The sequence below is a fragment of the Apostichopus japonicus genome, chromosome 20, assembly GCF_037975245.1.
Source record: "Apostichopus japonicus isolate 1M-3 chromosome 20, ASM3797524v1, whole genome shotgun sequence".
In the NCBI taxonomy this organism is placed as follows: domain Eukaryota; kingdom Metazoa; phylum Echinodermata; class Holothuroidea; order Aspidochirotida; family Stichopodidae; genus Apostichopus; species Apostichopus japonicus.
The window spans coordinates 8,077,169-8,099,761 of NC_092580.1; the positions used below are offsets into that span (position 1 = coordinate 8,077,169).

The window sequence follows — 22,593 nt, forward strand, 5'->3', positions numbered from 1 at the left end:
CGGGCAAGTGGGACCTCTCCAGAAATTGAAAAATCAATTATTTTAACTTGTAGTCCTTAAAACGATCGTAAATTATCTTTTCGATATTCTTATGAAATGATTACCATCAAACTTTGTGAAACTTTGTAAATTGAGGAATATGTGCTACATAATTAACATGTTTGGATTTTTCTAGACTTGAGTGACAGAAAATATCTGTTTCTCTGGACGTTCATTTCGAGCCAATTAATATTGACAAAGCACCGTTATCTTTAGATAGGGGGCATATCGACATATACAGACGTAAACTTTCCTTACCTCTTACATGTATTTTTTAATAAAAACATGGATTTTCGTTACAATTTTAATAGTCACCTCATAGAAAGCAGCATTGGTCTACGGAGGCAAAAGCATGCCGGGATGAATAGTAACAAATTTATCCCTTCTATATACTCAGAAGGACCCCCTGATCCATATGCATGATTGTGGCAAGAATCGAAAAAAATCACAAATTTGAGCCAAAATTGGAAAAATTCCAAACAGTCCGATCTTTAATCATTTCTTATGCAAACAAAATCTGAGTCCACCTAGTCGTTTAGTGGTATAAAAATATGGAACACAAGGTCCCTGGTTCAATCTCCACTCTTTTAAAAAAGAGAAGAAAAAAAAACATTTTACAGAAACCAAATTATAATAGAGGAGTTTGTAAAGACTGTCCAGGAGACTGACAAGAAAGAAAATATTTCATGCATCCTGGTTAAATGAGCATTTAGAAGCTGCAGATGTGATAGGATGCTGCCAAATGTGAAGCAAAAATGTGTAATGTTAAAGTTGCACATAGTATTAAAGGACAACGGAGACCAAAATTGCTGGTGTACAGCAGCAAAATATTTAAAGGTATTTCACCTGGACAATCTTTTCACGAACAAGTTAGTTAAGATGACAACAAGTTTAGTTATTGCAACAATATGTCTGCCTCCTAGTAAAGCTGCATTTTGAATTGCCTTCTTACTTTGTGTTAATCTAACCAAAGCCATGTGATTCCCAATCATATTCAGATATATATATATAAATATATATATATATATATATATATATATATATATATATATATATAACCATTTTACCTCTCATAATTTTAATGAAATGCTTTACTGTTGCATTTCAAATTTTTGCATATTTTTTTTTTTTTTTTGTCTGGAGTAAGTTTTGTTGATTAATGGAACAGGTACATTTTCCATAAACTTCCATCTTTCGTTTAGTTTCTCTGTAGCTTGCAGCTAAGTCAATACAAAATGCAACTTTATAACACTATACATGTCTATAAAACTAACAAACTACATCAGAATTTAAAGGAAACGTAAACCAACCCATCATCTTTAACTTGTAAGAATGAGATATTTGAGATGACAACATCTCCATACATCTAGGGGAAAACTTAATCTATTGACTTTGGTTCAGATTTCATGCCAGGTGATTGCCATATTGTCGACCTGGTCTCATTCTTTCACAAGGAGATGAAATCTCTTAATATCTCTTAGTTTTTGCTGTGTTTTTTGGTGGGTCTTTTCTTCTTATACTTTCATGGTAACTATAAAGAGTGATGATATATTGGAACCTATGCCACTATTAGCTCACATTAAGAAATTCAATATTTTAGATTCAGCATTTACATAACCCACTATAACACAACATTAGCAGCAGAGAATTCAGAAAACGGTTAAAGTTTTCAGACAATTGTGGCTGGATGATGTCATAGACTTGTTCAAGTCTTTAGCTTTGTATATTACATAACACACACTAACCAATCATGATGGATGGGTTTACCTCTCCTATAATATCTCAAATTACTCAAACACAAAACCTACTGTGATAAACACTTTACAAGTGCTTGAGCTGTACTATTGACCACAGTAATATACTTATAATTTGCTGCTTAAAGGATGACTTCAGACAAAGAATTATTCTTGATAGGTTACAGTTCAGTGCAACTACATTCATGTACCACCTTTTAATTTGTTTTTTAATGCTCTGTTATTTAAATGTAGGTAAAAAACATATTTGGAGGTGTCATTTCACTTTATAAAACACAAAATAAAGGTCAATATTTATTTGGCTGAACATTTCCCTGAATTCATGTTTTGGTGGATTTTATCTGAGACATCCCTCCTTACTTCTGTCTGAATTCCACCATTCAATTAAAAACCAATTAATTCCATATTAGAATTCAACTGTTTATTATACAATCTAGATAATTAAAAGATTTTCTTACAGTCATGATAGATAACTCATACAAAAACTAATAAAAACTTCACCAAACCATATCAATATCTGATTTACAGGTTGAGAGAAATGATGTTGGAAACTTCACCTAAGCCCCCAAAATTCTAAACAGTATAACATGGTTGTGACTTCAAAGATTCGTTTTGTCCTGACATCCAAATTATTTTTAAGGCCTCTATTGCTGAGTCCAGCTTACTAAAGACCCATCCTAGCCAATAAATTGCAGCAATATTTCAGTGTAGCAGTACAATACAGTGTTAGCAATATTTCAGACCATTTACCTACATTAATATATTGTCAGTATATATGTAGTATGGTGACGTACAATGGAATAGAAGTCAAGCTAATATAATTACCTAACTGAAGAGAATTATCTGTACTAAACGACAGTATTGAAGTAAATCAATACATTTGAGAGGATCATTCACATTGCCCTCAAGTTATTTGCTCCTAATCACATCTTCTTTGGAGTGTTTTGAAGCCTTATGCCAACACCTATATGCTTTGTAAATAGACATCTCTACAGTGTCTCTATTGGGGGGGGGGGGAGGGGGTTATGTGGTCCACCTAGGTTGGATATTTGGACAAAGAGTGATTCAGTTACATCACAGCCATGTTCATACCGATTAAAATTTGGAGAGGTTGAGCTTATTTTAAAAATGTCAATTCTCTTAACCTGTAATTCATTTCAGTATAAATGCTTTGGTGAAGTGTTATTCTGAATATTTGCGATACATATTAATAACCTCTGGACTATTGTTTTAAGGTTCCTGGGTCTTTGTTTGTTCTTTCGGCATGTAATTAGTTACTTGGAAACAAACTCCAATGCCAGAGGAATGTCTACCATCCCCCTACCAGGTTACTGGGGCTCAAACAATCATAGCATTTGCATTTTAAGCCTTATCAAAGCAAACTTCTAACTTCTACCAATGAGTAAAGAAAATCTGTTACAAATTAAAGAGTGCATTAATAAATGAAAGGCTCCGAGCAGACCTATACATTTAAATGGTTTGACTTAGCAGTTATGTACATCTGTCTGTTCTAAATTACAATGTTTCCATCTATAAACAACTTATCTCACAATTTAATTTTATAATAACATATAATAACTATTTATTATATAGCTGAATATCTGATTTCAGGTTAACTCATTCTGTTTTATCTGTTTGTTTTCTTAAAGTTGACTAGTCTCCCCGTTCAAGCTACCAACGGGCGGTAAATTCTACTTGAGCGTATTTATCCTCGATTCGTAGACCAAAAGTTGATCTAACACCAAAGAATAATTGTCACTATTTCTATGAGAGATCTACCGACCTATTCCTAAATACTTTTCAAAATGAGATTGTACGCTGGTACTTGGTGAATCAAACACGTAGGCAGACATCATCACCACTTAAGAATTGATACTGTAAATAAACAAGATGTAAAGTTGTCTGTTATTTGCATGTGGTCTAGGCATCTATGTCATGATTGGTTTAAACCTCTCTGATGATTCAGTTTGCCATGATAGCAGGGATATTACCATTGGGTGTTCCACCGTTAGCTGTGTAAGGAAGGAGAAATAACATGGTTACCTACAAAGCAATGGCATTTTTGCATTCATTTTCTTTAATTAAAAAAATATATATATATTTTAAATCTTTCTTTGGCTGTTTTACTCATGACAAGCAAAGTTTCCCTCACTTAATAAACAATGTTTCATTATTTATGATGTTTGACAGGTACCTATTCCCTTACCTATGAGATGTGTCTAGTTCAAAGTGTCTCTCTCAATAAATCTTTATTCATTGATCAGATCTGACAGTTAGCAGTTCTTTAATGTTAACCCTTACCCCTAAATATCACTAACAGTGACCCTCACTGGCACTAAGTGACTATGACAATGAAAAATATGACCAGAATAATATCTATAATGTTTACATTTACAAGAGACTTTCTATCCTTTGTCTTTCAAAGGGGTTGGTACCCATTCCCCCACCCCTTCCCACCCCACATTTCGTAGATAACATGCTACATGTATGAGTACACTGAACTACTGTTTCCTATAGTGTTTTATTGATTACATCAAGCATATATTAAAGGCTATTCTAGTCATGGAAATCTTCATGGTGATGAATGCAATGTAAAATGTAGGCTTAATTGGTTCCCTAAAACTTTGCCTTCTCTTTCACAAATGAGATTTAGGTATCGATAGATTGGCCAGATATTTTGACAGGGACACCGTTGATGGATTTGGATATTTAAGTAAATGTGTACTGCCCTCAGCTATTATGTCCCCGCAAACACCAACCGATTACAAGAGGCTTATTTTAGACACACCTTAAGACAAAAATATCAAGCACTGAAAAAGAAAACAAACAAGTTACTAAATTCCTCATAGTAAAAATGGTTTTGATTATTTGACCAACAGGGTTATTAACTTGTTTGCTACATGCGTCCAATTTTGATGACTTCTTTGTAACATACTTGGGTGCAATACTATGTTATTTCAATCAAATTCCTATAAATAATGATGTGGTTACCTAGCAACTGGGTGGTTTGAGGAGCTTCTATGGCAGGAACATCATTAGTGGCTGGTTGAGCTGTTTCTGTGGAAAAGTTAAACATAGTTCAAAATGCTTAGCAAACTTCTCTAATTTAAGGAATTTAGGAGTTATGTAATAGGTAAGAATTACCATATCTGAATGAGGTATCATGAATGAGGTATCATGAATGGGTATCATGAATGAGGTATCATGAATGAGGTATTGTATCATAAATGAGGTGTCATGAATGAGGTATCATGAATGAGGTATTGTATCATAAATGAGGTGTCATGAATGAGGTATCATGAATGAGGTATCATGAATGAGGTATCATGAATGGATATCATGAATGAGGTATCATGAATGAGGTATTGTATCATAAATGAGGTATCATGAATGAGGTATCATGAATGGATATCATGAATGAGGTATCATGAATTAGGTATATGACACATATACTACAATACAATATTCAATAGCAATTATACATGCTTAAAGGTAGGGTATCAGACATTTCTGTAATAAAATGACGATATCTCACATCTCATTAAAAGGCTGCCTATATTACAAAGAGGCAATCCAAACATTAGCCAGTGACATCATAAGAGCAAAGGCCCAGACAGTATGTAGAGCAGATAACTTTTGTCCAATTTACTACAACAGACTTATTTGATGCTTGTTACAGCTGTTGCAGAATATTCTTATGTTTCCCAAGTTTTCTTGTGTTTCAGTGTTATGCATTGACATACTAGTTACGTAAGTCCTCCAGCAAGCAATAACATATCAAAGCCACTTAAACAGAGCTGTGTGTGTGGCTCTGAAATCCAGAGACAGACATAACTATCCTTGATTGAGCTAGCATATTATCTGTTTGGTTTACAGATGTATGTTAACCAAACTTTACATTCAAAACACCTTGCTGGTGTAGGGCGGGGGGGGGGGAGGGGGTGGGAGGTGAGAGGAAGGGGGTCTACCCTTTGGGATTAAATGATGTCAGATGTTGACTACAAATATCAGATGCTCTATCAGCAAACTAAAACCAAAATAACAATTTATGAATCTTAGGATCCCTATTTCATTTTCAAAAACCACTGAAGATTGATGGTCTGCTTACTTCTTGTCAAAGGTACCAACTGATCAGTGAGTGGATGGGCAGGTGGAGGAGGGGAGAGAAGGGTACAAATCATTCACCAACAATACCATCCATATCCACAGCCCCAACCCTCCCCTTGGCCATGTTAAACCTTTTGGGATGCATTGTTTGTTATCAACTTTGAATTTTATCACTAAATATCTGCTCCGCATCTGAGAATTGCAAAACACACCTTCAAATATTGCCCATAAATTTAAAGGCAGAAAATCAATTTTGCTATACTTTTATGAGGCTCATCAATTAAAGTGGCCGAACTGGCTTGACTCTTCAAAAGGAACAGAAAAGTCAATTGAAAACAAAAATCCCTTATTGCCCATTACAAATGACACTTTTACAACAAATAAATTTGTCATTAGATAAGTGGTCTCTGATTCAATGATTGGTTGCTCTCTTTGAAGTTAAATTTCAAATTTCCAGTTTTGTTTACATATTGTAATTGTTTGACCACCTTTCTTTATTAAAGCCCAATCAATAGAGGTCAAAGAGAGGTCAATAAACTAGACTGACCTTTCTCCTTCTCTTTGGTCTCCTCCTGTTCCTCTTCGGCCGTTTTGTCCGCTCTGAAGAAAACACGAGCCGAGCTGAGGCTGTAGTAGAGCAGATCAAACTCCTGTCAAAGGAAAGAAAACAATAAAATATTGCAAATCATAAAATCCTGCGAAACATAATTATGGGAGATGTTAGTCAGTCTCAAAATCTGTACAGATAATTTTAGTCAATTTCTCACAGAATTTACATTTATTTGGGCTTGCGTCCACCATTTTATGATCCCATGGCAATATGCACTGAAAACATGTGAAGGAAAAAGCAACAACTTTGGAAAACATAGCATTTTAATGTAGCTGGTTACTTTTCATTACCAAACTTACAAAACTAGTGTAGACTGTCACCAAACCTGGTTCACTCTCAAGTCAACAGTACTATGTTGTGTTATGAAGACAGGCAGTACTTCTTTATAGCAATCAAAATGATGGAATTGGCTGAAAATTATCCTTACTAGTGTAAGATGAGGATAACTAAAATCCATTCTTATTATCCGTACTAAGGTAAGATGATACAACTGCATTCCATTCTAATCTGTTAAGTACACAGCACTAGGTTTATCTGCTGACATGCCTAGACGTATTCACTTTCAAAGAAAGTGAATAAAGTGTATATTTTTCAATCAAAAGATGCTTTCGTTAGGTGTTATGCATCTATTTTGACATCACTGAAATAAACATCTTATTCAGTCCTCAAGTATATCTATTTATATTTCTTTCGCGCAGACCCTACAATGCAAAGACAATCAGCTATTTTAAATCACACGTTCAACAATGACACACTAAGAAGTGTTGGAGACATCTTCTGTACTTATTTAATCTTGTCATCTTTCCCCACTCTGTCACCCCCCCCCTCCCCCCTTATTCCTCAACAATACATATCTTCTATTTCGGTAACACTTACCCTCTGGTATGTTTCTAATCTCTTGATGGTCAGGCTGGAAGTTTGCTGCAGTTTTTCATCTCCCTGTTGTTTCTTTACCTTTTCCTAAAAGAAAACAGAGTAAGGGATTTTGTGAATCAACAAACCAGTTTAAACTTAAACTGCAAAAGCATATTAACAAAGAGTAGGATCAGCAAATGTTATTGCCAAGTGGAGCACATCAAAGAATTATTGATCAGCACTTCCAGTACATATACAATATTCAGTTACAAAGGTATACATGCGATGAGCCTAATGGTCTTGCTGCCTTTAAATGCAGCTGACTTGGTATAATATTTAATCAATTTGACAGCCTCAGTACTTGATACACTGAAACCAAAAGGCTATGATGCCCGGTTTTAAACAATATAAATTCCAAGGCCTGCTATACTACCTGCTTATATCTCTTTACTTCAAAATTCTCTTCCCTAGATGCCCCTCTGTTAGACCAACACACCACTAACAATTCTCCGTGTAATATTACTGACAAGTAAACTATTCTTAATGTACTATTTATACCAGCTACACCATCAACCTACCTACACAAACTGCACCACCCATCCAGATCTTAAGCTATATAGCTATCATAGCAGCTACACCATCAACCCACCTACACAAACTATACCAACCATTCAGATGTTAAGCTATATAGCTTTATACCAGCTACACCATCAACCTACCTACACAAACTATACCACCCATCAGGATGTTAAGCTATATAGCTATCATACCAGCTACACCATCAACCTACCTACACAAACTATACCAACCATTCAGATGTTAAGCTATATAGCTATCATACCAGCTACACCATCAACCTACCTACACAAACTATACCACTCATCCAGATGTTAAGCTATATAGCTTTATACCAGCTACACCTTTAACCTACCTACACAAACTATACCAACCATTCAGATGTTAAGCTATATAGCTTTATACCAGCTACACCATTAACCTACCTACACAAACTATACCAACCATTCAGATGTTAAGCTATATAGCTTTATACCAGCTACACCATTAACCTACCTACACAAACTATACCAACCATTCAGATGTTAAGCTATATAGCTATCATACCAGCTACACCATCAACCCACCTACACAAACTATACTACCCATCCAGATGTTAAGCTATCTAGCTATCATACCAGGTACATCATCAACCCACCTACACAAACTATACCACCCATCAGGATGTTAAGCTATATAGCTATCATACCAGCTACACCATCAACCCACCTACACAAACTATACTACCCATCCAGATGTTAAGCTATCTAGCTATCATACCAGGTACATCATCAACCCACCTACACAAACTATACCACCCATCAGGATGTTAAGCTATATAGCTATCATACCAGCTACACCATTAACCTACCTACACAAACTATACCACCCATCAGGATGTTAAGCTATATAGCTATCATACCAGCTACACCATCAACCCACCTACACAAACTATACCAACCATTCAGATGTTAAGCTATATAGCTTTATACCAGCTACACCTTTAACCTACCTACACAAACTATACCAACCATTCAGATGTTAAGCTATATAGCTTTATACCAGCTACACCATTAACCTACCTACACAAACTATACCACCCATCAGGATGTTAAGCTATATAGCTATCATACCAGCTACACCATTAACCTACCTACACAAACTGCACCAACCATTCAGATGTTAAGCTATATAGCTTTATACCAGCTACACCATTAACCTACCTACACAAACTATTCCACCCATCCAGATGTTAAGCTATATAGCTATCATACCAGGTACACCATCAACCTAACTACACAAACTACACCACCCATCAAGTTGTTAAGCTATGTAGCTATCATACCAGCTACACCATCAACCTACCTACACAAACTACACCACACATTCAGATGTTAAGCTATATAGCTATCATACCAGCTACACCATCAACCTACCTACACAAACTACACCACACATCCAGATGTTAAGCTACATAGCTATCATACCAGCTACACCATCAACCTACCTACACAGACTATACCACACATCTAAATGTTAAGCTACATAGCTATCATACCAGCTACACCATCAACCTACCTACACAGACTATACCACACATCTAAATGTTAAGCTATGTAGTCTGCTATCATACAGCTTCAGGGTTTGCACTCAACCTTCAAATTGGATCAGCAAAAGCCACTTAAAATCAGCAGCTGTTATATGAATCATAAGAAAACCAAATTTGCTAAGATTCTGTGGCAAATTCCTTCACCTACATTGCTGTTATGTTTTAGGGGACTAGACAGCAAACAAAAAAACCATAAACTAAACAACAATAAGACACCAGTGACATTTCAAACCCTGGTGATTATTATCTGTCTATTGTGTAAGTATTAAACCAGCTATTTACCTTCTCCTTGTTGTAATGGTATTTAACGGAATGAAACCAATGAAGAGAATCAAAGTCCTGATATTGATCCAGTAATTTCAGGATGTACGCTACACCTGAGAGAGAAACAAAAACAAAAATACAATCAAACAACAATAGATTAATAGTGACCTAATTACCAACTACAAAGAGTCTGTCGGTTATGATATTTATGTAGGTAGACATTCTTGGTTTGTCGAGTAATAGTTTTACTTTACTTAGCCTCTTTTCCATTGAGTGGCTGACAAGTCAACATTGTTTGTTATATACGTTGTTTTACGTTGTTTTACAGAGCTATACACATGCATTGTACCTTACCTCTCGAAACTAGTATCAGTACTTAATAGATAACAAACACAAAACTTAGTTACCTGACTATGAGTTATATGGACATTTCTTGATTATATTATTAGGGCACAACACATGGTGCATTAATAGGTATTTGGGGTGCAATTGAGTTTCCCTATGTAATTACTGGACTATTATTTATGCCCAGTTGGATTCTAGGGCAAGTCTGGATTGGCAGTATCATACAGCATACTGGACTATCTGAAGATTAGTAGTAGGTTGTTCTGGATCCCTAGTCAGGTTAAAGGTTGTTTGCTCCAAATCTTTATTGATCCCTAGTCTGTTAAAGGTTGTTTGCTCTGAATTGTTATTGATCCCTAGTCTGCTTAAAGGTTGTTTGCTCCAAATTTTTCCTGATCCCTAGTCAGGCTAAAGGTTGTAGCCTCTGAATTGTTATTGATCCCTAGTCAGGCTAAAGGATGTAGCCTCTGAATTGTTATTGACCCCTAGTCAGGCAAAAGGTTGTTTGCTCCAAATTTGTATTGATCCCCTAGTCTGGTTAAAGGTAGTATGCTCTGAATTGTTATTGATCCCTAGTCTGGTTAAAGATTGATTACTCCCAGTTATTATTTGGTCCCTATTCTGCTTATAGGTTTTATGCTCCGAATTGTTCTTGATCCCTAGTCTAGTTAAAGGTTGTTTGCTACATAGTCTAACAGGATCATTGCACTGGTACTTTATGTCTATCTGATTGTTGTCTGTTTGAAACTTGCAGCTCAGTTAATTGAAGTAATGGTTGCATATTGGAGTATCAGTAGGTGTCTATGAATAAACTTGTTGAGAATGATTAAGCTACATCACACATCTCTTCAAGTCCTGCACTTGACAATGTTTCAAACATTACATATTTATATATAGCATATTATGATGGTTATATGTAGGGTTCTTCCAAAGGGTGCTACAGAGGGAAGGCCTACTTACCCATAGCAAAGCCATCATCTGTGAAGGCAGCACCAATTTTGTTCTTCTTGTTGAGTTTCTCCTTGCAGCTGATGGAATATTCTACAAAGTTGAGGGTCTGGAAATAAATTATCAAAGGAGGAAAATAATTATCACTTAAAGTGTAGCTGTAGGATATAATATAGCATTTGACATGTTACAAACCACTAATAATACATATTACTAGTGGAGGTTATGTTCCACATCAAGTTAAGAGTTTGAGAAATGGCTATAAATCTTCATAAAGCATTTAACTTAATGACTGCTCCAAGCAAAAGAAATCAAATTGTAGGAAAACAAGGATCAAGTTCTAAACGAAATATGTTACTACTCAGGTCACACAGTGTTACATCTTTATGAAGCTAAATTGACAACTTGGTTAAATCATGGCTTCAAATCCTGACAAGACAAGCTGATGTGGTCAACGACAATGTCATAGAAATTCAAAGCTGAATATTTTGAGATCTAACCAAGGTAATAGATGTATAAACATGACTTGCATTATATTTGATGTTTCATTTCAGACATCAACATTAAACTGGTCTTCAAGAAATCCTTTCAAATACACTTTATATAGCTTGAACAATTGTCTAATGGTTTGAACCAGCAAAGTTTACATATTTGTAATCACTTTATAAATCTTGCACAGTAAAGATTAAAATACATCATTCAACTACGAGTTTAGTTTTATTAATCACAGGCCATGTCAATACAATATTTAAATTCTTATCAGTAAGTGATTTTCGTCTTACAAACCAGTCAAATCTGTATTCCAACATTCACTAATTACCTACTTACTTCCAAGTTCACATCAAATCCTGCTCATGCATAAACACAAACATGTTTACAAACAAAACTCACCAACGGTGGAAGAATGGTGAAGAAGTTTTTGAGATGCATGTTCTTTGCGCTTCTGAACTCTGGAGAAAAGACATCCACAAGCATCTAGAAAAGAAACCAGAATGTCAGCCATTAGTTTGTGTGTGTTTGGCTGTGCAAGGTCTTCCCCATAAAACATATGGTCTGAACAGAACTTACATTGCTAGTTATGTTGTATTATTGTCACATGAGACAAAGCACCTACCATACTTTTATAGCAGATATACATAGCCTAAGTATCATATCTGCCTCGGTCTGTAACAACTAAATTTTGCGGTTGCCAAACAGGAAATGGAACCATTTTGGGAGAAATCAAGCTAATAAGACTCCTTTGCACATCCCTGCACTATTAAAAAGAATTATCTTTATTAAAAGACAATCAGTTTCTTTTAGCTTGAAGGCATTACTTCTTTCACTCCCTGTAGAGCTGTCTTAACACAGTTTTCTTACATTTTCCAACTTGGCATCATTCTTGTTATCATAACCTTTACACTGTTATGATTAAAACTTGTTAAATGGTTGAAACCTTAACATTGTAATGGCTTATATCCCTATCATAAGTAAAGAGCATGATCTATGTAAGACTTCAAACATACCTTAAAATACTCTGTGCCTTCTGCAAAGTTCTTGGTAAGATTGCCGATGACATTGTCAAGATTTCTGAAAAAATGGTACAAAAGAGGTCACATGTATATAAAATTGAGTTTAATAAATGGAAAATGCCTAAATCTTTTGTCAGGAATGCTCTCATCATTCACACCCCCACCCCCCCTTCCCTCCCTCCTTACTTTGTAACCCAGAAAACTACTAACCTTCCCTAACATCTTCTGGCTCTGCCCTATGGTGTTCCCACTCTATTAAAAAGGTTACACACCACAACATGCACTCCTTTTTGCTAATCAACTCTTTGAATAATAATGGATATTCTATGCTAGGGTTTGGCTTTTTAACTTCAAATCTTGTACAATTTTCATGTAAATACACTTCAAAATCATATTTATAGGGATTATGAGGAAGCCCTCAACTGAGCCCCATATCCCTGAGGATATACCAAACCCTAACCCATGACCATTCAAAACTCTCCTCCCTCCTTCCCTCACTCCCTACTGTGTACTGTATACCGTGTACTGTACCTCCCTCACTCCTTACTGTGTACTGTACACTGTGTACTGTATACTGTGTACCGTGTACCATGTTCTGTATACTGTATACTGTGTACTGTATACTGTGTACTGTACCTCCCTTTAACACCTTAAACACCTTTACATTCTACTGACCTTGCAGATGATACTACTTCATCTGAAAGTTCTCCGGCTGCCACCAGCTCCTCCAGGTTAACGATATCATCGATATCTGGAACAAACCTGATGGCATTACTGCAGCACCGTAGACCACCAGACCTGATCATTCTGATGTAGCCCATGGCATTACCTGAAGAAACAAACCAAACAAAAAACCCATAAAGTATACCATTAGCTGGTTGACTGGCAAAGTCTGACATATATGCATCAATTTCATTCTACATCATTGTACCTTTAAGTCTATTAAATGTCAAATCAGGAATTGAACTGCACGGGAGTGACCTGGACTTAAGTCAAGCAGCATCATGCAGAAACGTTCATATTGCTGTTTGTATTTGAATGCATTTGGATACAATATTCAGCACCATATAATGTTATCACAGAAAGTGTATCTAATTAGCATATACCTGACATCTAAGGTAACTTTGAAGTTACCAGCAGGTTATAGGCATATCACAAGTCACTGTGCATTTTAGGACAATAAGATCTTTAAGCATATCAATATGTAACATATCCAAACAAGACTCGTGTTAAAGTTTCTAATCAAACACAGCCAGTTTCATACCAGAGAGTATATTAACTGGGGTTTGCTGTTTAACTCACCAATTTGGCTGATAAGTATCCTAAACTGATCCAAATAACTGTCCCCTTCTGGCGTTATTCCGAGCTTACGGATGCCTCGGTTGAACTTCTCACTCCTGTCAAATGGATACATCTTGCGCAGTTCATCCTTGTTCTCCTTGAAGTACCTCCAATCCTGAAAATCAATCAAATTATAACTTGTTTTAAGAGTTGGTTTAAGCAACCAGAAGATAGATGCTAGTTTCTTTCGGAATTGTCTCATAAAATGTGTCAAGGGAAAAACTGGCATTGTGTTTACCCTCAGCTGTAACAAACTAGAAAATCGGTTAAAGGAAGACCTAAAACAAATCCCTTCATGTTTGAAGTGATTGCAGTTATGCAATTCAGTTATATAATATAATGATACTAATACATATATATAATAACATATATAATATATATACCTATACTAATACATATAATATACTTATGCTAATGCTTCCTACATTACTACAACTATTACAGTATTGCTCCAATATACATAAAATAAGAAGATATCCACAAAGACCTCACACTCCCCGATTCAGCGTTGTCTAATGTTAGCATGGAGGCATTAACCCACATATTGTATTCTTTCAAGTACAAATCTTTACAAGGTGAAAAAGCAGTAAACCAACCTTGTAAATTGCTTTATGGATAAATGCAGAAACTCACACATCAATAGGAAATTGTGCTTTCAGTGGTCCTACACTTCCCCTACATGCTACATATTTTTACCTACACTTTCTCTCTGAGGGATGCTACATATTATCACCTACCCTTTCCCTCTGAGGGATGCTACATATAATTACCTACACTTTCCCTCTGAGGGATGCTACATATTATTAACTACACTTTCCCTCTGAAGGATGCTACATATTATTACCTACACTTTCTCTCTGAGGGATGCTACATATAATTACCTACACTTTCCCTCTGAGGGATGCTACATATTATTACCTACATTTTCCCTCTGAGGGATGCTACATATTATTACCTACACTTCCCTCTGAAGGATGCTGCATATTATAACCTACACTTTCCCTCTGAGGGATGCTACATATTATTACCTACACTTTCCCTGTGAGGGATGCTACATATTATCACCTACACTTTCTCTATGAGGGATGCTGCATATTATAACCTACACTTCCCTCTGAAGGATGCTGCATATTATAACCTACACTTTCCCTCTGAGGGATGCTACATATTATCACCTACACTTTCTCTATGAGGGATGCTGCATATTATAACCTACACTTTCCCTCTGAGGGATGCTTCATATTATTACCTACACTTTCCCTCTGAGGGATGCTACATATTATTACCTACACTTCCCTCTGAAGGATGCTGCATATTATAACCTACATTTTCCCTCTGAGGGATGCTACATATTATTACCTACACTTTCCCTGTGAGGGATGCTACATATTATCACCTACACTTTCTCTATGAGGGATGCTGCATATTATAACCTACACTTCCCTCTGAAGGATGCTGCATATTATAACCTACACTTTCTCTATGAGGGATGCTGCATATTATAACCTACACTTTACCTCTGAGGGATGCTGCATATTATTACCTTGATAAGTCTGGACTTGATGTGTTCATCGTACATGAACTGGGAGAAGATGAAGAACTTCTTGCGGAGGAATTGATAAGTGAAGTTCACAGTTGTGTTCATGATGCCTGTACCGTGTGTCCGGATTGAATTGGCAATGTGCCGGATGTTGATCGTGTTCAGATGTTTGTTATTGCTGGACCTCTCCACAAATATCTGAAAATTGGAGGAGCAGGAAGAGATTAACAGTTAGGCCAAGATGCATCATCTCTAGGAGAAAATTATGTCTAAAGAATTAACTACCAAACAACCAATCACTGACACTGCCAGTGTAATATCACTGCCGTAAGACTCTTGAATATTTTAATTTTACAGAGCCAAAGGTCATTTCACTAATTCCAAACAAGTGATGACTATTCAAGTAAGATTTAATATCAATCTACATGCCTTTCATTTAGGGTTTCCTTACAACTGCAGTTACCTCACATACAACCTTACTTACACCTCTGATTACCTCACAATTGACATAACCTTGCATGTTACTATTACCTTGCATTTGAGGTGACCTTTCAACTGACTTACCATTTTTTTTTCACTTAATGTAAGCTTACATGTACAGGATCCTTAGAGTTGATTTGACTTTTTCAAAAGTCATCTCAAAACTCATATTTTTTAAGGGTCATTTTAATCTTTGTATTTGCACTGTGTATTCATTTTCTGCCATGTATTTGACAATGTGTTTTTGTTTTCTTTTGTTGTTAAGCACTATGATCATAATTGGAATAGCGCTATATCAAGCAATGTATTTATTATAATTTACATTATAGATTATTGCAACCATTCATAATACTTAATATACTGTGTTAGTACATTGTAAGTTTTAGTGATGAGCCACATAACATCTACTGCTAAAAATATCAAACTCCCTTTAATTACCCCATACAAAATCACAGTGAACCACAACTGTTCATTTTAATAGCTAAACTTCCTGATGTGAGAAGTCTCCACTGAACTACATATTAAGTATATGTTTCTTGGGTATTCATGTATTCAACCCAGAACTGGTCTTGTTAATTATAATACCATGTACATCACACACCTTCCCCCCCCCCCCCATCTGCCCCCCTTCCAAAACAAGAATGATGCAAAGTGTGCACACCATCTTTACCATACAGCTGTGTAAGGGTCAACTGTGATACTTGTTATGGGATCATTTGAAACACAGACACTTGTCAATACTTGTATGTGTTGAAGTGTTGTGACAGAGACACCGTTTGATTCATACAGGGCTAGCCTATCATCCAGGAGACAGGTCAACTTTGTTAACATACCTGGTTGTTGAGGTTGTAGAGATATTTGGAGACAAATATATGGATATTCCTCATAATCTCCAAGACATCAAGACCCTTTACAGGAGACGAAAGAAAAAATCAAAAGTAAACAAAGTCATTATAGCTAAGTCATTCAACATTTGCAGAAATAAATCTCATGTTTTTTTGTTATTGTTCTTTATGTCTATCATAAATTCTTAGGCATTTTTAAGTGTACTTTATGATATCTATACTAAAATGCATTATATTCATTTCCTCTGGGAAACTTAAGAATCTTAAGAAGATGAACTTAATAAAATTCTGCCAGAATACTTGAGAGAGAAAAACCTTACACTAACTACTCTCACCTACTTAAGTAATTAGTTGTGAGTTGCAGGTTTGGGAATGGATTCTAACAGCAGGTGTTATTTGGTAATGTTCTGGTGTGATAGGATCAGGGGGATTCTCAGTGGGAAGCTACAGTAGTAAAGTATATACTAGTCCATTAGCATTAAAGGCTTAGTTATGTGAAGGTCAAAGTTGAAACTGACCTGTTCCAGGGTTTGGGTCGGCAGATGGACCTCTGTCATCTGTAAGCCATACTTCTGAGCCGCCAGGTTCCTCATCTCTGCGTAAGTCTTCCAGTCGTGCAAGGCAACCGTGGTCAGGTTGTAAAACGTCTTGTCCAGGTAATGGATGACATGTTCTGTTGAGAAATTGATTGTAAATAATAAAAAATTGAAAATTCAATGATGAATTTGAATTAAATTCTTTAAATGAGAGGAAATTTTACAGAAAAAAGGATCAACTCCTGTACTGAACTATTAAAAGAAAGATGTCTACCACTGTGTGTCTTCCACTTAACTATTAAATTTTGTTATTACTACTATTATTACTATTATTACTACTATTACTACTATTATTACTACTATTATTACTTATAGTAATAGTTTGCAAGGCAATAATATATTTCATTCTTAAATATCCCAATGAGACTTCATCCACATCATGTGATTAGATACAATGTTGTGTTCTAGTGGACATTTCTGAAACAGAAAACAGTTTTGTTGCTCTGACACAAGTTTTCACATAACATAACACATAAGGTAAAATAATAAACATTTCTCTGACAATGTTGAATGAAAGGCAGGCTGTTTTTTCCTAGCATCAAGAAAAAACTACCTCTCACTCTTGGGAAAAAAACATTGTGGTTTTGGCCAAAATAATTACCTTTGATATCTATAAAGTAGTTAAAGAACCTGATTGGCTTCATCCTCAGAAACTGGTTGATGTCTTTAAGGCTAACTTTGAATGGATTTCTACTGTCTAGTTGCAGATGTGTGTGGATGGAGAGCCGTAAATCGGTTTCAACGCCCCGACAGATTGGTTCTATCAGATGCTGAGTAAGTAACAAGGAAAGATATCAACATGATTCGATAATTTGTCAAATATCGTAGACTAGTGCTAGAGAGTGCTACTAATCACACAGTAGTTCTGACTTCTAATGACAAATTCACCACAGTGTGTTTAATCAATTATAGAAAACACCTGTCTGCCAAAATGCATCAGATGAATGAGCCCCTACGGTTTTGATAATTTCACTCACTTTCATATAAATGGCAGATTTCATAGCCTCCATCAATTTATTGTTAATAATAAATGAAAGTTCCAATCCCCACATGTGTCACTAGTCTTACCATGTTCCCTTGGATTTGTACATGTGACACGTGACATGTTCCTTACACCAAAGATGCACTCCCAACACACCAAAGGTTTAACTATTGCTAAAGGTTCCATGCCCAGTGCTGCAGCAATGTGCTTCAAAACCACACTGATAACTTATGTAAAGAACATTAAAATGTGACATTCACCAAAAATAAAAAAATAAAAACTCTTCATTATAGGCTATTCAGTGTGCTGTACACCAAGTATGCATTCTATAAAGTCATTGCTATTTACCGTGAATTGATCACAGTAATTACACATACTAGCTGTACGAGTTATTGACACTAACATAAAAAGGTCATACTACAATGAGATCACTTAACCAGATATCCTCACCTCCTTGAGTTGGCTGTTTATTTCTTTATCAAATTCTTGCAGCAGATGGTCTGCGTCCTCGAGATGTTGGCATTGTTTCATGTGAGGGACACAGTTCGCCAGGGCTCCAAATAGATACTATCAAGAAAATATTAAATGATTTATAATTAGCAAGGGAGAATAGGTACAAAAAGACAAGCAGACTTATAATCATATACAATAAAAGAGACATTTAAAATATAACAAACAACACAACATTATGTCTATGTTCACAGTGCAGCTAAACACATTTGAATAAACACACTTGAATAAATCCAATCATCAAAGAAGGGTTCTATGGCAAGGCCACCTGAGTCAAAGAAATAATAAAAAGACAAGGTTTATCACAAGTCTATGTTAGGTCAACTGCAAAACCCATACACTATGAAGAATAGGCTAATATTCCCTTGGTCAATCCTTTTTTCCCCCTATCAGGACAAGAGACCCAGCTGGTAAAACACACAGCACATATTTATTAATTTGAGTTATTATTATTGTTCTCACATGGATTCTGTGGGCATCGACAGCATTTTCAAATCTGTCGGCGAGGTAAAGAGGAAAGACGACCCTGTGCCAGTAGAGGAAGCTGCAATCACAGGCATCATGCAATCTAAGAAAGAGATAAATATAGAATTAAAATTATTAACAAATCCACACTGAATTTGAACGATTGCATAAAATTTAAATAATTTTCCTTCTGTTTCACACAAAAATATATTTCACTATTTAGCATTACTAATATATTATATACAGTTCACTATTTAGCATTACTAATATATTATATACAGTTCATCATTCAAATCTGAAATATTTTCAAACCTAACATCCGTACCTTGGAAATGCTCACAAGTGCTGCTCAGTCTGGTGATTTGTTATTATCGGGCCGGAAGGCAGTTAGTGTTCGACACTATCATACTCTCATGTGGGAGAAGTGTATTACACTTCACATTTATAGGTGGCTGACCAATTTAAAAGGTTTTACCTCATTTGGGATTTGTTTGGAAGACCAATTCAGATGGGAAAACCATGGATTTCTCCTGGATTGAAAACCTACCATACTTTGGCCAGTCAAACCAACTACCTCCTCCCAGATACTAGCTGTCATTGCTTCTAATGCCACTGCCTGTATCCACACTCTACCATAGCAATGGTATCGATTCACAAATGCATAAAGGAACCACAGAGAGTGAACTTGCGAAGATTACAGTTCGGGCAGACAATATTTAATGATTGATGCTATCAACTGTAAATAATACAACTGTCAGTTGATAAATTACAAAGAAAGTAGTCACTTTTTTAGATAATCCTGTTCAATACATAATAATCTAGAATTTGACTCAATTGAACAATAATTTGAGCAATAAATTGAACAATAAGTTCTTGTCCCTAAGTTCTCTAACTATAACAACATTTTACCTTTCTCTCAAGTCTGAAATCGCAGAGAGTTTGTTCATGATCCCACGGAACGTCGCTAATTCATCTTCCCTGAAAGCTTTCTGTGAGCAGAGATGAAATCATAAATTTATTGTAACTTTCCACTCAAAGCAAGGGCTTGAAACTGAAACTATTTAAGATACTTCTGTCTATGGTTTCACTAACCTGTATGTTTACCACATATTACTATGTTATACACACACTGTGGGGACATCCTCTCAACAAATATAACCTTATAGACCTCACATGTCACTCATAATTAAATGACCATCAGCCTCCATGCCAAAAACCACCCCCACCCCCCCACCCCATGATTACTCTCCCAAAAGTATATCAGGACAAGAACTAAACATTTGTACATTCTTCACATATTCATGCTGGTTTTCAAGAAAGTATAGAAGAATTATCTTGACTCTGTTAAAACAGACATTCGTTCATTGCTATTTATCGACATGTTTTACAGTGTCCCTAAAACATACCATTTGTGTTCCCACAGACAGCGCCAGGTTTGCGACCAGTCGCCTTTCTTTCGTGGCAGGACCATTGAGGGCAGTCTCCACCAAGACCAGGGCAGATAAGGCATCAAGACGTTTCTCACTGTATTTCTTGTCTGAGATTATTCTTTTCTGAAAATTTGAGGACAAGGAAAAGATGAATTTATACCTTATTGCTGAACCAATCAAATGTTCAATATAACAACAGTGAATCAATTTATTGTTAAGAGTTAGCGTTTCTTTAATTTAACAATACTTTGTAATTGTTTATAACGAGGAGATTGGTTTTGGTCCTTTGCTCCCATTAAGCGACCAAGTAAGTTTGTGAAATAAGAAAGGAAGGAAATTTTACCTTTGCTGTTGCTATGGCAGCCAGAGCCATAAACTGGAGATGTTGGATGATGTGTGTTACTGATTCAGCGACCAGCATGGTACCTCGATGGAATGTATGTTCAATGGACTATATTGAAAATGGAAATCAACAAAGCATAATGTTATTTCTCCTACACAGGGAATTGTAGTTTCAGCTCCACACTGGACAAGTTTTATAAATAATTAAATGGGCACAAAACAGATCATATGTCATGTTAAACACAATTGTTATTTCTTGAGCACTTGAAAACAAAAAATGTTGTATTCAAACAGTGTCTTGCAATGAACTACATGAGCATCCAAAATCAAACAAATCCTCAAGCTTAAAGTGATGCAAACCCTGGTTTGAAACTTACTTAAATACATTCAAATCAATGGATTCAACTTTACCTAATGTTGATTTATAGGGTTAAACACTGTTGATTATAGGGTTAAAGGCTGTTGATTTATAGGGTTAAACACTGTTAATTTATAGGGTTAAACACTGTTTATTTATAAGGTTAACCACTGTTGCTTTATAGGGTTAAACATTGTTGATTTATAGGGTTAAACACTGTTGATTTATAGGGTTAAACACTGTTGATTTATAGGGTTAAAGGCTGTTGAATTATAGGGTTAAACACTGTTAATTTATAGGGTTAAACACTGTTTATTTATAAGGTTAACCACTGTTGCTTTATAGGGTTAAACATTGTTGATTTATAGGGTTAAACACTGTTGATTTATAGGGTTAAACGCTGTTGCTTTATAGGGTTAAACACTGTTGCTTTATAGGGTTAAACACTGTTGATTTATAGGGTTAAACAATGTTGATTTATAGGGTTCAACACTGTTGATTTATAGGGTTAAACACTGTTGATTTATAGGGTTCAACACTGTTGCTTTATAGGGTAAAACATTGTTGATTTATAGGGTTAAACACTGTTGATTTATAGGGTTCAACACTGTTGCTTTATAGAGTTAAATGCTGTTGCTTTATAGGGTTAAACACTGTTGCTTTATAGGGTTAAACACTGTTGATTTATAGGGTTAAACAATGTTGATTTATAGGGTTCAACACTGTTGATTTATAGGGTTAAACACTGTTGATTTATAGGGTTCAACACTGTTGCTTTATAGAGTTAAACGCTGTTGCTTTATAGGGTTAAACACTGTTGCTTTATAGGGTTAAACACTGTTGATTTATAGGGTTAAACAATGTTGATTTATAGGGTTCAACACTGTTGATTTATAGGGTTAAACACTGTTGATTTATAGGGTTCAACACTGTTGCTTTATAGGGTAAAACATTGTTGATTTATAGGGTTAAACACTGTTGCTTTATAGGGTTCAACACTGTTGCTTTATAGGGTTAAACATTGTTGATTTATAGGGTTAAACACTGTTGATTTATAGGGTTAAACACTGTTGATTTATAGGGTTAAACACTGTTGATTTATAGGGT

General features: G+C 35.6%; 1 protein-coding gene across 1 annotated transcript in view; it reads right to left on the reverse strand.

Annotated features, from left to right (window-relative positions):
* Positions 1-503: 503 nt before the first annotated feature.
* The window catches only part of LOC139961072 (WASH complex subunit 4-like), a 43,863-nt gene continuing 21,773 nt past the window's right edge, over positions 504-22,593 (reverse strand). The window contains exons 16-34 of the mRNA XM_071959926.1: positions 21,130-21,237; positions 20,763-20,909; positions 20,266-20,345; positions 19,354-19,459; positions 18,832-18,948; positions 18,001-18,169; positions 17,322-17,476; positions 16,792-16,866; positions 15,482-15,676; positions 13,900-14,053; positions 13,273-13,426; positions 12,592-12,655; positions 11,978-12,061; positions 11,099-11,195; positions 9,812-9,906; positions 7,387-7,470; positions 6,448-6,550; positions 4,785-4,850; positions 504-3,805 (exon numbers count right to left, since the gene is read on the reverse strand). Of these exons, the coding sequence (XP_071816027.1) occupies positions 3,756-3,805; positions 4,785-4,850; positions 6,448-6,550; positions 7,387-7,470; positions 9,812-9,906; positions 11,099-11,195; positions 11,978-12,061; positions 12,592-12,655; positions 13,273-13,426; positions 13,900-14,053; positions 15,482-15,676; positions 16,792-16,866; positions 17,322-17,476; positions 18,001-18,169; positions 18,832-18,948; positions 19,354-19,459; positions 20,266-20,345; positions 20,763-20,909; positions 21,130-21,237 (2,103 nt within the window). The 3' untranslated portion in view covers positions 504-3,755. The remainder of the gene's footprint in view (positions 3,806-4,784; positions 4,851-6,447; positions 6,551-7,386; positions 7,471-9,811; positions 9,907-11,098; positions 11,196-11,977; positions 12,062-12,591; positions 12,656-13,272; positions 13,427-13,899; positions 14,054-15,481; positions 15,677-16,791; positions 16,867-17,321; positions 17,477-18,000; positions 18,170-18,831; positions 18,949-19,353; positions 19,460-20,265; positions 20,346-20,762; positions 20,910-21,129; positions 21,238-22,593) is intronic.